Source organism: Protomyctophum parallelum, assembly GCF_964188405.1.
Source record: "Protomyctophum parallelum genome assembly, chromosome: 4".
NCBI classification, from domain to species: domain Eukaryota; kingdom Metazoa; phylum Chordata; class Actinopteri; order Myctophiformes; family Myctophidae; genus Protomyctophum; species Protomyctophum parallelum.
The window spans coordinates 41,139,922-41,156,740 of record NC_139700.1 but is presented as its reverse complement, the minus strand read 5'-3'; the positions used below and the strand labels follow the sequence as shown (position 1 = coordinate 41,156,740).

Here is a 16,819-nt window from a genome sequence, read left to right as displayed (position 1 = left end):
GAGGTTTGGAAACCCTTGACCCCATGCATACATACATGAGTTGTTGACTTTTCTTAATGTTGGCGACATCACCTTGACGCTCTGTCTCTTTTGTCCTGGTTGCAGAGCGCGGTGCCAAACCTGTCACCAACTTCATGAGGAACCTCTCTGCCTTATCCAGCTGGCACTCGGTGTACACGTCTGCCATCGCCTTCATCGTGAGTACACACCAGGGGGGCAGTCAGACAGATATTTTGTGAAGCCTGAAACTCCTGAAAGTTCATATAATGGCCTGTTGTGGCGCTCTCATTGGACCCAGAAAAACCCATAGCCCCATAGAAGTCCATGTATTTGGGCCCAACTTCACCTAGACTGTATTACCTTAAACATGGTCATGAATACTTTCTGCTTCCAGTCACTAGTTTAAAGAGTCATTTCTAATGTCATAATATTCTTTTTGGAAAATTATGGTCCCATTTATTAAAAAAATGACCATAAAGTCGCGCAGGTTCTGAGGGGCGTGGCTACCGTTACAGTCTATGATCGGGATTCCCCTCCCACTCGAGTCAAAATAAAAACCAACGGAGAAGAAGGGGGGAAGTCCCGCCTCGTGTCTGGGCCAGCCAATGGCCAGCTGGGCCAAAACGGAGCCAGCCAATGGCCAGCTGGGCCCAATCGGATCTAGAAAGATGGCGACTTACAGTGCAGGAATAACAGGCTTCATTTTACGTCCATGTTAGACCCGGGGAACGCTTTGTCCATATTTGTTTACAGTCTATGGTACACACGCACGCGCACACACACACACACACACTACAATCACAGTTAAATCTCTAAAATTGATATACATTGATATACCGCGAATATTTGTCCGTGGACCCCCTATCTGAAAATTATTTGTGCCAGGCAGGGACAGATTGATGTAAGAAGATTGATGTAAAAGATGATAAAAATGATTGTGACGCTAGTCACGCTACAGTACATTAACCTGGACGGGGACCCCTTTTGGTGTTTTACCTAAGCATTATGTAATACTTTAGCTATTGAAAAATAGCAGATCTACAAGCTCGTAGAGCGCCACTCGGTGGCGCGCTATGAGCTTGTAGATCTGCTATTTTTGAAAAATCATGAAAATGCGGCACAAATCTTTTAATATATATTCTTTCAGAAGACACCCGTGGGTAGTCGACACTTACTGTTGTTTTTTCGGTAAGTGTAAGTTGTGTCAGTAAGTGTCTATCGGGAAGCAGATCACGTTGCACTGCGTGGACGCACCTGGCATAAAATGAAAAATGTATTTCTTTAGTAGCCATGTAATAAGCAGCATAATCAGTTGTGGGAGAAATAAAGCCCTTCAGGGGTATTTAAAGGGTTTATTTGGTTTCTCAATAATGACCTGCTCCCCATTGATTACCTTGCATAACAGGTTTAAGGTAATCCCCACTGGAAAATAGTATCCAGTCTTTCAATATTGTACATCACTAACAAACACACTCGCGCGCACACACACACACACACACACACACACACACACACACACACACACACACACACACACCTGTGTTTTACTATACTTGTGAAGACTAGCTGAAAATACTAGCTGAAAAGTAGCTGAAAAATACAAGCTCTGTCATTTCCCTTTGTGTGACTGACTGGCTTTATCTTACGTCCATATCAGACCGGAGAACACCATATTCTTTTTTACAGTCTAAAAAATATTTTTAAACCATAAAACCAGGATAATTGTAAACACATTTATTTCTCGAATTTTACTACAGTTGTTTGGACTGCACGCGCACACACACACACACACACACACACAAAAAACGGACTCACCTATTCAGTCATTCAGTTGCACAACACCAGATACAGCATGTAAGTAAAACAAGCATGGAGATGATTTCATGGAATTTGGGGGGAGCTCACGTTGTGTAAACAGTGAAACGCACAACGTTTCAACACAGTTCATGAGATAAACCACTGTTAAACATTGTAACGTCTACTCAGACTTTTTGTGAACACCCTGGACCCTGAAACTAAATGGAAACTAAATCAAAACTACGCTATGATGACTAAAACAAAGACTAAATATATTGACAATTTCGTTAACAAATGAAAACTAGAAGGAACTAGTGGACAAGAGATCCAGTATAAGTCATTTTACACTTGGTTGCATGCTGAAAATAGCAGATCTACAACCTCGCGCTGTGACGCGTTGTGAGCTTGTAGATCTGCTATTTTCAGCAAATGTACATTTTAGTCTACTAAATCACCTGTAGATTTATGATATTTATGATCTTATGATATTTAGACTTTAAACATTCCAGGTGACTACTAAATGAAAACTATTCAAGAGACTATGACCTAAACTAAAATCAAAATTTGCTGCCGAAAACAACACTGCTTGATTCAGTATTTAGATGTTTGCTATTACACGTCCTTTGATCTGCTGATGGATGTTGTCCTTCTAATGTGTCAGGGGGCTGTGTTTTTTATATTACTCTTTCATTCGTGTTTTTATATTTTTGTGGGGGAAATGAAAAAATAAAAAAACAAATGCAAAAACAAAACCCCCTCATGCATTAGGACATCCAATGACGTGTATTTTCAAAGAATCTAAAAAAATGTAAATAAAATCATCAGTAATCCATCGGCATCGGACCCCCAGACAAATTTGTGGCATCCGGTCCGGGCTCTAATTACTAAGACGTTTCCGGAAATCTCCACGAGGCTTGCGGAAAGACCTCATGGAAAACGTCTTTAAGAGCTATTTTCCACTGACGTACGCACAGCTGGAGGCCCGCCAGGGACAAACTGACGTGTTTGAGTTGCAGCGGGAATAGGCTCATGACAACAAATAAAGACAAACAAAACAGCACACACACAACACGCACTACTACGCTCACTCACTCTCTCTCTCTCTCTCTCACACACCCACTTAAAGTCTCTGTCGGGTGGAAACCTGGTATGTCCGAAACTGTTACTTTTCAGGATTTTCTTTTGTAACACACACACACAGGCACCACACTCACTCACACCCACTTATGCACTCAGGCATGCGTGCAACCACGCTCATATATACAGCCTATTATCCCTGTTACTCCCAAGAGGAGGATCTATTCTACATTGTCGGTTGGAATCTTATTGTACTTAAGTGCAATTTGTAGGTACTTATTTTGTTCTTAGTGCTTTCATTTTATGTAAAACAAATTTAAATGTTCAAAGATAGCAGATGTACGAGCTCGCAGTGCACGAAGTGACACGCTGTGAGCTTGTTGTATACCCTGTTACTTTTGAATAGCCAATGATAAAGTGTTAAAATATAGGGGGCAGGTGGCACAGTCGGTAGTGCTGTCGCCTCACAGCTAGAAGGTCCTGGTTTCGTTTCCACAGCTGGGCACACTGTGGGCGCTGGGGGCGTGTTCCTGTCATCAGTGCCCATACCCGAGGCAGGGTTGGCGAAAGGGCCTTTCTTTGTGGAGTTTGCATGTTCTCCCCATGTCCCCTAGGGTAGGTACGCTCACAATAACATGCAATATTCCTGGAAAAAGGGACTGGTCGGAAATAACGTGTTCCTTCCACACGCTACGTCCGGCCGGGGAAACTTCCCCCTGTCAGGTGAAAAGAAGCAGCTTGGACTCCTCATGCATAGTAGGAAGCATGAGGTCAGTCCGCTGCCCTCCCCATGTTGGCAGAGGAAGTGTAGCCCCCAGGATTACATTAGATAATTGACACTGGTTGAAATAATGGGTAGTATTTTTACTATTTAAAAAAGTGTTAAAATATACACACTATTTCCATTTTCAGATACTTTACAAATGTGACTACTTCTACTTTTTTGACCATTAATGCAAAGATTATTTTTCCCCCATCTGACTTGGAGTCCAAAATTGGAATTAGGAGGTTTGACTGACAGTTTGAGGATCCATTCGAGTTAGGAGGTTTAGTCAGAACAGAACAGATTACTTTTCATTAGTTCAATATTTGTAAAACACACACACACACACAGACCTAAAGGGTGTTTAATAGCACTGATTTATTAAGTCAATATTGTTGGTACTTTTACTAAAAACAAACCCTACTGGTAAGAACTTATTGTTTTCCCACCACAACCCACATCACCAGCACTCAGTGTGCCCTCTTGTGGTCATACGGTGTAACTGTGTCGTTTAGATCACAGCACAGTGCCTGTCCTCCCATCTCCCCTTGCTCTCTCTATTTATAGAAGCATCCTCTCCTGCTCCCTGAAAGCATCTCGGCATCCATTATTCACTGTAGTGACTTCTGCTTGTTAGCTCAGACACAAACACTACGGGGAAATGTTCATACTTCATAGAAGGAGATGGTTTGATATAAAGACTGCCCATTAGTGCCCGGCATTAACTCAGGATTACTGACATACAGTACAGGCAGACACATGCGAGCGCACACACATGCACACGCGTGCACACACACACACACACACACACAGTGCAATGCAAATGAGATAATAAAAATAGATCAGCATATATACAATGAACAGTGTATGTGCACTGTTGCTGCTGAGTGGAAACCTCAATATGTCCAAAAACAGTGAATCAAATAAAATCTACAAGCTCAAAATGTGCCATCTCGAGTCACAGCATGTTTTAAGCTTGTAGATCTGCTATTTTTTTTAATACTTTTGTGTGACACTGTTAGTTTGATGACATAGGGCATTAAGTTAGAAAAGAAAAAGACAGGGTTTCTGCCCGACAGCGACAACATCAGCATCACACCATCAGCATTTATCAGAAGCTGCTATTGTGGTATTGCTACAGTGCTTCTTCCAACACTGTGTAAAATGTTTCATTCACTTGATAAATGTAAACGGGGGCTCTCTCTCTCTATCTCTATCTCTATCTCTATCTCTCTATCTCTCTCTCTCTCTCCCCCTCTCTCCCCCTCTCTCCCTCTCTGTGTGTTTTCCACAGATCTACATGTATGCCGCCTGGCACGGCTGGGCCATCCCCATGTTCCTGTTCCTCGCCATCCTGAGGCTCTCCTTGAATTACCTCATAGCAAAGTAACACATACACACTGTATTACCTCATAGCAAGGTGACACATATACACTGTATTACCTCATAGCAAGATGACACATATATACACTGTATTACCTCATAGCAAAGTAACACATACAAACTGTATTACCTCATAGCAAGGTGACACATATATACTATTACCTCATAGCAAGGTGACATATATACACTGTATTTCCTCATAGCAAGGTGACATATATACACTGTATTTCCTCATAGCAAGGTGACACATATACTATTTCCTCATAGCAAGGTGACATATATACACTGTATTTCCTCATAGCAAGGTGACATATATACACTGTATTTCCTCATAGCAAGGTGACATATATACACTGTATTTCCTCATAGCAAGGTGACACATACTATTTCCTCATAGCAAGGTGACACATATATACTATTACCTCATAGCAAGGTGACACATATACTATTTCCTCATAGCAAGGTGACATATATACACTTAATTTCCTCATAGCAAGGTGATATATATACACTGTATTTCCTCATAGCAAGGTGACACATACTATTTCCTCATAGCAAGGTGACACATATACTATTTCCTCATAGCAAGGTGACATATATACACTGTATTTCCTCATAGCAAGGTGACATATATACACTGTATTTCCTCATAGCAAGGTGACATATATACACTGCATTTCCTCATAGCAAGGTGACATATATACACTGTATTTCCTCATAGCAAGGTGACATATATACACTGTATTTCCTCATAGCAAGGTGACATATATACACTGTATTTCCTCATAGCAAGGTGACATATATACACTGTATTTCCTCATAGCAAGGTGGCATATATACACTGTATTTCCTCATAGCAAGGTGACATATATACACTGTATTTCCTCATAGCAAGGTGACATATATACACTGTATTTCCTCATAGCATGGTGACATATATACACTGTATTTCCTCATAGCAAGGTGACACATATATACTATTACCTCATAGCAAGGTGACATATATACACTGTATTTCCTCATAGCAAGGTGACATATATACACTGTATTTCCTCATAGCAAGGTGACACATATACACTTCATTTCAGATCACACTCACCTTTATTTACCAGTGTGGATTTCGCAGACTATTAATTATATATATTTTTATTCGTAGATTTGTTTTCATTGTTTGTTTTAACATAATTTACAATAATTTGGAGATTCTATTATATATATATATATATATATATATATATATAATCTTTTGAAATATATACAGTATATATTTTTAAATGTAGGTAAAATAAATGGGATTTGTTACTCGAGTCGTGACTCGTGACCCATAATAATTGGTCCCGAGTCCCGACCCACTGTTTGGTAAACGGCGATCTCTACAGTAAGCAGTCAGTGTGAAGCCCTAACTAGCATTATGACATTGTTTTCTTCCTTCTGGTGCTTTTCAGAGGCTGGAGGATTCAGTGGAGTATAGTGCCTGAAGTCTCAGAGCCTATGGTGAGAGCAGTACTTCTACTGTAGCTGCAGTCTTTCAATAAATAAAATGTTATTTTAACCAATCTGTATGATAGAATATATATATATATATAAACTACAATACCACTACAAGTGGTATTGTATGTTATATCATTTCAATCGTTGATTAGTCATCTTTACAACGAGGCATAGATTGTAAGGATTCGATTGGGTGTTCATGGAATGAGCAAAACAGCTAAACGTGTGGGTAGCGCCTGGGATCAGTTTGGACGTGCTGTATGTGCTAGAGTGACCAACAGAACCATGTTGGATGACTTGCAACAAAACAGGGTTGAGGAATGGGATGCCATGCCGCAGCAAAATGTGTCTAGGTTTGGTGACCAGCATGGTGCCAAGCTGTTGCAGGTGCTTTTGGATTTTCCATCCGCTATACTGAGTTCCCTAACACTATAAAAAGTGTAAAAATGCCCTACCTGTGTTTTCTTTCCTCCTTATTACTGTGTGAGAGTAGAGTGCAATCATCCAATCCACTAAGCAACTCAAAGCGAGGGTGAATAGTACCAACCACATCTTTTGGAGGCGCTTCTCACATGATTAGCTGTGTTGCTCATTCCACGAACACCCGATCCTTACAATCTATACATCGTTGTAAAGGTGAATAATCAACGATTAAAATAATATTGGTATTATTAAAGTGGAGAAATAATGAACCGAAGTTAAGTTTCCGAACTTTTGTTGCCGAGTTTATATATATATTTATTATTATTATTATTAAATTCAACAACCACTGTCTGTCAGTCAGTCAGTCAGTCAGTCAGTCAGTCCACTTCCGCATAGAACAAAGCGCCTCCCCACAACGCCACAACGCACGGACCGCCTCACTGAACCTAGCGCTGCACAGCCCTGTCCTCCAACCTCAATCTGCCCTGCATTACACACGCCTAACAATCATCTTAATTAAATTAATTTGCGTCAAAAACAACTCAGTGAAATGCATGTTGGGCCGGACACTGATTAATACTGGGACACAGTTTTCCGCGCAACATCCCCCATGCTTATCTGTCGGGGACTCGGGGTGGCCAAATGGACTAATGGAGACGTTTTCTTAACCGCCTACCGTTAGCACGCAACAACAACAGGGTTGAACTCCACCCGGACGGGGCATTGCAACAGTTACAATACTGTGCACTTTTATATCTGTTGGATCATAACATATGAATACTATAATCCGGGGAATCCAGATCCCGTGCCGTCGGAACAACACAATGACAAAAATGCATAGACAGATGCAATCACCAACGCTGGCTCAGTAGCTCACAAATGACACATTCCGAAATCACACAAAACATCTCATTCTTAACCTGATTATATAAAGAACAAAAGCAAACTACAACTTGATTTGCAGCCCAAAAAGCCTACCTCCGCGTTCACCGTTTAATAGCTTATATAATGTAATGTATTACATCACATTACCCACACTGAACATCATTTGCTGTTCATATATTCAGAACTTGTTTTCTATCGCAATCCTAAGCCAATAATTTGATGATCGGCGGAGTCGGGTCTCAAAGACACTCGAGTCTCCATCAAATTATTGGCTCAGGAATGTGACAAAACCAAAAGAGAATCTCCATGAATTCAAGGCTTCATGGGGTTGATAGAAAATAAAGAATTGTGGATATTTCACTTTCAAACATGTTTGGGGTCATTTTAACATGATTTAACTCTGACTTTTGTGTTTCACCCCAGACCGTTTTTAAGTTTCTTGATTAATTTCATATTAATATCTATACAAACTTCAAACTCCATTTTAACCATGATGGATTTTTGAAAACACCTGTCCTTGGTTCTGGCACCTGATATTGTCCTTGTAATTGCGTGAGGGCTGGGACTGTGTTTTTTTTTCTTTTTTTCCCCTAACATGGTTCAAATGGAGTTTGAAGTTACAATGGGTTCGTATAGGAAGGGAAATTAAATACTGAATCAAGCATCTTAAAAACTGGGGTGAAACACAAAAGCCAGAGTACATAATTAAAATTACCCCAAACTTGTTTGGAAGCGAAATATCCTGATACAATGTAACTAGTGCATCTGCAGTGGTTGGAGGTATGGTCCCCTTTACTACTGTAGGTCCAATAACTACATGTTTCTGTTTGACAGGAGCCACCCAAAGAAGACCTGACGGTTTCGGAGAAGTTTCAGTTGGTACTTGATGTAGCGCAGAAGGCCCAGGTGAGCTGTGAGTGTATGGATGGTGACGTGAACTGACGTTTAGTTTTGTAAATGCTGTGTTCACTAGCCTGGAATCTTCCTTTTTCTTCTATTAAATCATAGCGCCCAAGCGATTTATAGCAGCGGAGCACTTTTACCGACGGACCGGATGTTATCCCGGATGTGGATGTAGCAGCTAAATGTAGCCAAAACACTCTAGAGCCGATCGACAACAATGGGAGGTATTAAATCTACCGCGACTAGCGACTGGACACATGATCTTTTCTTAGAATTGGACGGGATGATTTAGATCGCGAGTTATTAACGTTTTAAGATTTCTGTTCTCGTCGGCTAAACAGTTGGGGAACATTTTTGATGACATCCCACTGTTACACGACATCGAGTATTGCGCAACAGGTGCTCCTAGGCTGTGGAGCGATGCGATCGGTTTTCATTTCAATAAACTTCGTCTTTCGGATAAAACTTCGTCCTGGGCGCTGGGTGTTACTAATAGAAAGGACGGTGAACTTCATCCTGGGCGATTGGGGTATTAAGAGTTGTACCAATATCAGTAAGCTGCCAATACTGGCTGAAATGCTGGTATTTGTATCGGCGAGTATTCCAGTCTATGCCACTCTGATACGACATGACATTTCATTTACAGTCATATTTTTATTGCCTCACTTGATATTGCACCACTGCCCCAGATTTGTTAAAAGATTTATCCCGTTATATATCATTAGTTAAGTGGTCAGATGGGTGGGCCGTGAACACTGGCAAGCTTAACTCTAACTTTTCAAACATGTTTTTTTTACTCTTCCTTCGACCAGAACCTGTTTGGGAAGATGTCCAATGTCCTTGAGAAAATCAAGAAGTGAGTCAATGTTTCCTTTTACTCTAATGAATGTGGGGGTGTGTGCTAACGAACATTGCTTATCATCCGCTAATAAGTCATTATCAAATATTTCTCAGATGCTTTTGTATTTGGTTTACCCGTCTTTTGCGCATGTGCATTTGAAATCTATTATAGACTATTCAAATAGTTTAGAGAAAATTGCTGCTACTGCAAAAGATTTCTGCTATTTGTCTCAAAATATTTACGCTGAATATAACATGTATTAACGCATTGTGACATAGCTCTGTTTAACACAATGCTGTACCCCCTCCAACTGTACAGCACATACTTAGCCCCATGTCCTTAAACTCTTTTTATTATATTCTAACACTTGCATTGACAATGTAAACGTATGTTTTCTCATCATGACAGTAAAGCTCCTTTGAATTGAAATGTAACTGTGTGTGTGTGTGTGTGTGTGTGTGTGTGTGTGTGTGTGTGTGTGTGTGTGTGTGTCCAGTCTATTCATGTGGGTGCAGCCAGAGATCACCCAGAAGCTGTACATCGGCCTGTGGATCGTCTTCATCACGTCCTGCGTGCTGCCGTACAAGCTAGTGGGCTTCATGATGGGTAGGCTACGTGCACGCCACTCACTTACCGTACCTTATGCGTGTGCATGGGTGTGATTCTCAACCTGTGTGTGTGTGTGGCTCAGAGCCCCTGCCTGATGACCTCAAAGGTCTAATATCTCCCCCGTCCATAGGGATATCCCTTTGGTCTAGTGGTTAAGACACCTGTCACTCACCCCTGACAACCGCCTGTTTTAAATGCCCCGTTGATTGCGCCTGGTGTGCGAGTGTGGAGACAGACAGACAGAGCGAGAGAGAGACATTCAGCATTGGACGTGTGTGTGTGTGTGTGTGTGGACGAGGAAGCCAGTCCCTCAATTCTCACCATGTTTGTTTGATACGTTTAGTCCGTAAAAGTGGCATAGACTCTGGCTTGTTGAAGTGGACAATCCCCAGAGCTGCAACCCTTCCACAACGGACGATCCCCGCATCCTGATCTGTTTAAGTTGGCTAAGCTCTTACGCACGGAGCGGTGATATTTCCCTCTTATTATTTCAAGCACTTGTTTTTGTTTTGTTTTGGAAACTATTAATATTCAGAAAAACCAGACCAGAAATATCCCACTCAGGCAATCAATTAATATCTTTGCAACCACTACTATATTAAATGGCAAGTATTTTCTACAGCTTTAAGTCCAAAAATCTGGACTAACCCTTTGTACACGTCATTAAGGTGCCGTGTTTCAGCGTGTGGCAGACACCTAGTCTGCAAAAGGGCAAATTCACTGGTAGGTCCAAGACCAGCCTGGTGATAGCCGAGAGCCGCTGCTCCTTAGTGTAGAGCTGTAGACAGGAGGTGGTTCTGGTGTGTCTTGGCCGCTTCCCCAGGGAGGGTTTTTCCAGGCCTGTCCAGCTGGATGGACTCGAGGAGCATGCCACATGGCAGACCCTGGACCAGCTGGAGGGATCTGGGAACACCTCGGCATCCCCCAGACAGAGCTGGCTCATGTACACAAAGGGAAAGGATAAGGCTTACTTATATTTAGCTGCACCGAAAATAGCTGATCTATGAGGCTGTGACGTGTCGAACATTACAAACAGTAAATTAACCAGTGGTTCGTGCCAAAGACCCCCAGACGGATTAGAAGACCCCCACACTTCTAATTATTATTTTAGTAAAGCTAACCGCCATCTGTGGCCACAAGTTGTCAGCAAAAGAGTTCCAATTGTCAAAACAAATATTGTTAAAGTTTGTCTAAATGATTGTGATGCTATATTAACCTAGCCTGGCATGGCCAGACTAATATCACTGTGTAGATATTAGTCTGGAACTTTGGTGTGGAACATTTATTTCCAAGGGGAGGTAACAAACAGATTCCAACCTCACAGCAAATACAGTCTCTTTGAATAGTGGGCTCTGATTGGTCACCCACAACTCTGGGGTGAGCAAATCAAAAGTGCCAGACCAATCTCACCAGGGAGTATTTTTTTTTCCTGTGGCCAATTTGTCTAGTTTCCAGGATAATATTTACTAATTAATAGCCTCGTTTATACTTGCACCGAAAATAACCGATGTCTCAACGTTACATTACAAACACAAAAACGAAAGTTGAATATAGCTTGTAAATTAGCATTCATATCTAATAAAATGATTGGGCTGATAACTGAGCCGGTTGTCATGAGACAGCGTCTCCCATGCCCATCAGGCACAGACCTCCGCGAGACACGATGTAAGTGGGGGGACAACGCAAGCTGGGAAATGCAATAATACATGCCATTATCTGGTTATACAATATCCGTTGTACTTGTGGGCAGAGAACTCATTGTACCCATTTATCAGATTAGCCAGTGTGTGACCCATTAGTATCATAAAGGCTAGTTTATTATGCCAGGATCTCCATATTATGGGTATGAAAGATAAATCATGTGACTGCAATTAGTACAGTGACACTAAACATGATCCAAAGCTTGGCTGATCCGTGAATGCGGTCGGTTGGGTTTGGCCAATCGGGGAAGCCGATTTCTGTGGACTCAGACAGACAGACAGATACATACATAAATGGATTTCTGGTTCTGGACAACCGTTGATCCGACCAAATTTCCATCGAGTTTTAACGACCAGTGGTATGGTGCTTGAATTATGAACTTGAAACTAAACCCTTCCCAAAGAGCACCTGTTTACCGTTTACCATACTCAAGTCACGGACCCGCCTAATGCTTCATCTTTTATCGGAGGCATTGATCTTTTTTTATAATCCAGCAAATTGATTTGCTTGACTGTTTGTAATATTTAAGTTCATATTCTTCCTTCACACCACCTGCTTTCTTCTAATATTCCTCCTCCTCCCATGCAGGGCTTTATGCGGGCATCAAGTTCTTCGTCATCGACTTCATCTTCAAGAGCTGTCCCAAGCTGAGGGACAAGTACGACACCCCACACATCATCTGGACCAACCTGCCCACAGACCCACAGCTGAAGGGCACCAACGCCATGCTGGCCAGACGGGTGAGCCTGCGTGTGTTTGTGCGTGTGTGTGTGCGTGCGTGCGATCAGATGTTTTACGGTAAAAAATGTCAAAATCTATTAAAAGGGCCATTGATTTAAGGTGCTCGGGTGGTGTGGTGGTAAAAGTATTTTTTGTATAGACTGTCAAGCATCTGTACGAACATTTGGCCCTTGGAGGATGTCTCTGCATGTATAGAGCATTGCAGTCCCGCCCCCTTTCAGAACAACGAGCGGGCTGCTCATCGGGGGCTGCGATGCTCTATTCTTCTGGGGACAGAGCCTGTCAGCAGGGACTGTTGGGCGGGAGGATTAGAACGAAGGCTCTTCTACGTCCACCCGGTGGGGGCTCCTCACTGGTAGGTGAGTCAGTAGGATACGACAGCAGTGACAGCACAGAAATGTATGTGGGGATTTATGGGTCATAACCAAGTCCCCAGTAAGGCTATCCAACGTTGAAGCTGCCACCACCTATTGGCGAAATGTGGAATTGCATGGAGGTGGACAGACGTTCACGTACTTAAGCCTCAAATTTGGGGTCCCGGGCTAGGCTAGGCTAAACTTCTGCTCGCTCGAGCCATTGAGTTATAATTGTACTTCCGGCAGTCTTCCGGGTGCTTCCGGGGGGCGGGGGGGCTAACGAAACGGAGATCGAACCGGGCTAATAATAATAATAATAATAATAATAATCTTTATTGTCCCGAAGGATATTCATCTTCACAGGTCTGTTCAACACCAAAACAACAAAAGCAGCACATAGTACACATAGTAAATGTTGATATCCTCACAAGTGTGTGTGTTTTGTGTGCTCTCATTGTAAAGTATATTCACTGACAGTGACACCAGTGGGGCTTTTTTATTTCTGTTTCTTTTGGTTCCAATCACATGAGTTGTTGTGTTTCCCTCTCTCAGCTTTCTGGCTTTGAAAAGGTATGGTCCTCCCAGTGTGCCCTTTGCTTTGACACAGCCTGTGTGTGTGTGTGTGTGTGTGTGTGTGTGTGTGTGTGTGTGTGTGCGTGTGTGTGTGTGTGTGCGTGCGTACGTGCGTGAGAGAGAGAGAGAGAGAGAGAGAGAGACACTGCGTACACAAATGGTTAACGTGTACAAGTGTCTCTGTGAAGGATCAAAATATGTGCCTCTCTCCCTCTGCCAAAAATGTTTCATTCGAATTAAATGCAATGGCATTTGTATCCAAAATTTGGTTCAAAAGGAGAATCAGGAATATTTTGGTCCATTTTACAGATGTATTCATTCATTTTGGTGTGTGTGTGACTGTGTGTGTGTATGTGTTTGAACTGGGCTTAATTCAAGGTAAGGTGATTTCAGAGCTAGCAGTGTGTATTGTAGTGTAGCTAGTGAAGTAGATGTAGTTTGTTTTAGTCTGAAACCATGGTCACACACAAAGCATTGCAACAGTCAAGCAGTAGTCCTGTCTTCCAATGTCTTCATTTGATAATCTACGTTTGTTTGAGCGCTGTCTAATTCATGGGTATTTCATTGGCTTTATAAGGCATAAGATTGGCTTTAATAATGTCAAAAAACTGTAGCTTGGTTTTTACTCTCCATCTTTCCAAGAAATGCATATGGATTCAGAAAGCATAATTATATTATTTCCGTATGTACCCAAATGAAGATTCGGCACATAAAATGAATTATAGTGGAATTATATTATGTTTCCCACATAACTGTGGCCCCCAGAAGAATCCTAACCTTCCCATGCCCCCCCCCTCCTGTCCCCAGGTGACTCCCTCTGTGGCGCGGGGTAGCCTGGCAGCCGGCATTCCCCTGGGCGTCGGTCGAGAGGACGATGCGGGCCGGGCGTACAGCACCAAGAAATCGGCTTTCCACGAAGTCTTCAACCTGTCTGAGAATGAGCGCCCTCTACCAGGTGGGGGGAGTTGGAACTGCATTGTTCTAACCATTTGTATAACCCCAGCATGCCAATACTGGCGGGGGAGAGGGGGGGATCTACTTGGCTAATTTTGGCAAAGAGATCTCGTGTAGAGTGAAAAACAGAGCGTACCAAGTACAGTTGGAACTCATGGCCAGAATTGTATCTATCTTGCATGCAGCCTGCTCATGTTTTTGTTTATTATTTTTATGCATGATTAAAAGTGCAGTAAAAAGCTTTTTAGTAAGTAAATATGTCCAGGATGGTCGCGGAACGGCCGCTCGCACGTGCTCGTGCACGATCCAAACAGCACATCCAAGTCCAGGCGGGGACTGAACTTGAGACTTGGCCACACACACTGACAGAACCAACAACATATCAACAACAACCATAGCCTATAAAACGATCAATCAACAATAAGGCACAGCATGTATTTAAAGATCCATTAAACTTACCATGGCTGATCATTTGAAGACAAAGTCCATCCTTCTTTCTTTCTGCGCTGAGAGTCGAGCCTGTCCTGCGAAAAAGAAAATGAGCGCTCTACAGAGGCTGTGGATACTGGAAATGTCACTGCCAAACATTTATAAAGCTGATGCAGACTTTTACATACTGTAGATCGAGGAGGAGGTCAGCAGGGGTTTTGCCTGCAAAATCAGCCATAGCATACATCACTGTGAGCTCTGTGAGATTCCACCTTGTCGGTGCAACACACGCAGCTCCTAAACACACGCAGCTTCTAGATGACAGATGTCATCTAGAAGCTGCGTGTGTTTAGGAGACCTGGTTAGAAAAAAGGGCAGCTAGGCCATTTAGAGTCGGAAAATAAATAACCGAAATAAAATAAATCATTCCCTAAGCTTCGATGATCCCTTTTTTTTTAATGTTTTTTGTGGCTTTCGCCTTTATTTTAATTTGTTTTCTAGAGGGACAGACAGTAGGCTGACAGAAAATGGGGGAGAGAGAAGGAGGGGTGACAGTAAAGGCCGTCGGGATCGGGAGTCGAACCTGCGGCACACTGCCAGACTTGGGCTACCGGCCAAGGTGCCTGGACCGATGAGCCACGTCCCAGGCCACTGTGCCACAACCTTATCCATGTTCCTCCAGGAATGTGATAATGAGAGAAGCAATGTCATCAGCCCGCTTACCACTACCACTCACATCATCAGACCTGACAAACTGTTCCTTGACACCAGCAACTGTCACATAACGAACCATTAGTGCAAGCTGTGCTGCATCACTTGCGTCTGTCGTTTCATCCACCATAACTGCGATAAATGGTGCTGCTTTTATCTGCTCTTTTATCTTTATCTCCCATCACTTCAGCTATGGCATTAATCAGATCGTTTTGGATCTTCCCTGAAGTTCCTGTAAACACTCGTTGTCATATTCCGCTAGAAACTGAAACAGCTCGACCTAATTGCCCTTGTTCGTAGATTCCTTGCTTTCATCGTGTCTCTGAAACGGGAGCTCTTGTTTCCTCCAGGAAGATGACACTGTCCATCAGTCTCTTCGGTATTTCCCTGTTTTTCTTAACCGTTTCGTTGTGCAGTTCAGTTCCCCTTCTTTCTTGCTCATGTAGTTGTAGATCCACCCTGGTCTGCCCAAAAGTTTTCATCATCACTGTTGCTTGCAGGTGTCCTGCTGTATTTTGGTGTTTGTTTGCTGCCTTGGTAAGGCAAGGCGTGGTTCCAAACTGTCTGTCAGTTGAAAATAACATGCATTCCCAGCAAAATAATTTAGAATGTGTCAGCAATCCCGTAAGCCAAATGTCGGACAAATCCCTTTTCTTGCTTTGTCAGAGGTAGCTCTTTTTTATAATGTCCAGCTTTTCATGAAAAGTCCTTCTTGAAAAAGGCTTTCCCTGTAACTTCACCACAAACCCTTCAGCCATTTTACGTTTGTTTGTCTCGGTTTGTCTGTCTACTAACTCGCCTTCTAACTCGCAGAAGTTTTTGAAATAAGCCGGTTCTTTTTTGTCATTGGACAAATTCCCCCAACGATGGAATGCAAGCAAGATGTTAAGGTCAGGAGGTAGGCCACTAGGCCAGCTAGAGTGCCTTGGCACGTGAAAGACAACGCCCAGCAGGGCAAACTCGAAATCTGATTGGTTAAAGAACCTGTAAATAGAGGGCATGCGTGACAACATCATCATACCCGGATGTTATGCGGGAACGCCTACTGAGTGTCAAAAAACATACTTTCTGGCCTTTACAGCCCATACATCCAAACAGAAAAGTCCCCACTATAACAATTTACAATTTAGGCATTTGGCAGACGCTCTCTAAAGTTATTCCAGATTTACAATAAGAAAGGAA

General features: G+C 42.5%; 1 protein-coding gene across 3 annotated transcripts in view; it reads left to right on the top strand.

The window, feature by feature from the left end:
* Positions 1–16,819, top strand: part of LOC310857599 (GRAM domain-containing protein 4-like) — a 117,650-nt gene that overhangs the window by 89,737 nt on the left and 11,094 nt on the right. For 2 of the 3 annotated variants that reach the window (XM_083763332.1, XM_083763334.1), the window contains 8 exons: positions 106–197; positions 4,932–5,023; positions 6,466–6,514; positions 8,654–8,725; positions 9,535–9,578; positions 10,060–10,169; positions 12,462–12,613; positions 14,348–14,498. In XM_083763332.1, the coding sequence (XP_083619458.1) occupies positions 106–197; positions 4,932–5,023; positions 6,466–6,514; positions 8,654–8,725; positions 9,535–9,578; positions 10,060–10,169; positions 12,462–12,613; positions 14,348–14,498 (762 nt within the window). The remainder of the gene's footprint in view (positions 1–105; positions 198–4,931; positions 5,024–6,465; positions 6,515–8,653; positions 8,726–9,534; positions 9,579–10,059; positions 10,170–12,461; positions 12,614–14,347; positions 14,499–16,819) is intronic. The other variant, XM_083763333.1, reaches the window with a different exon arrangement.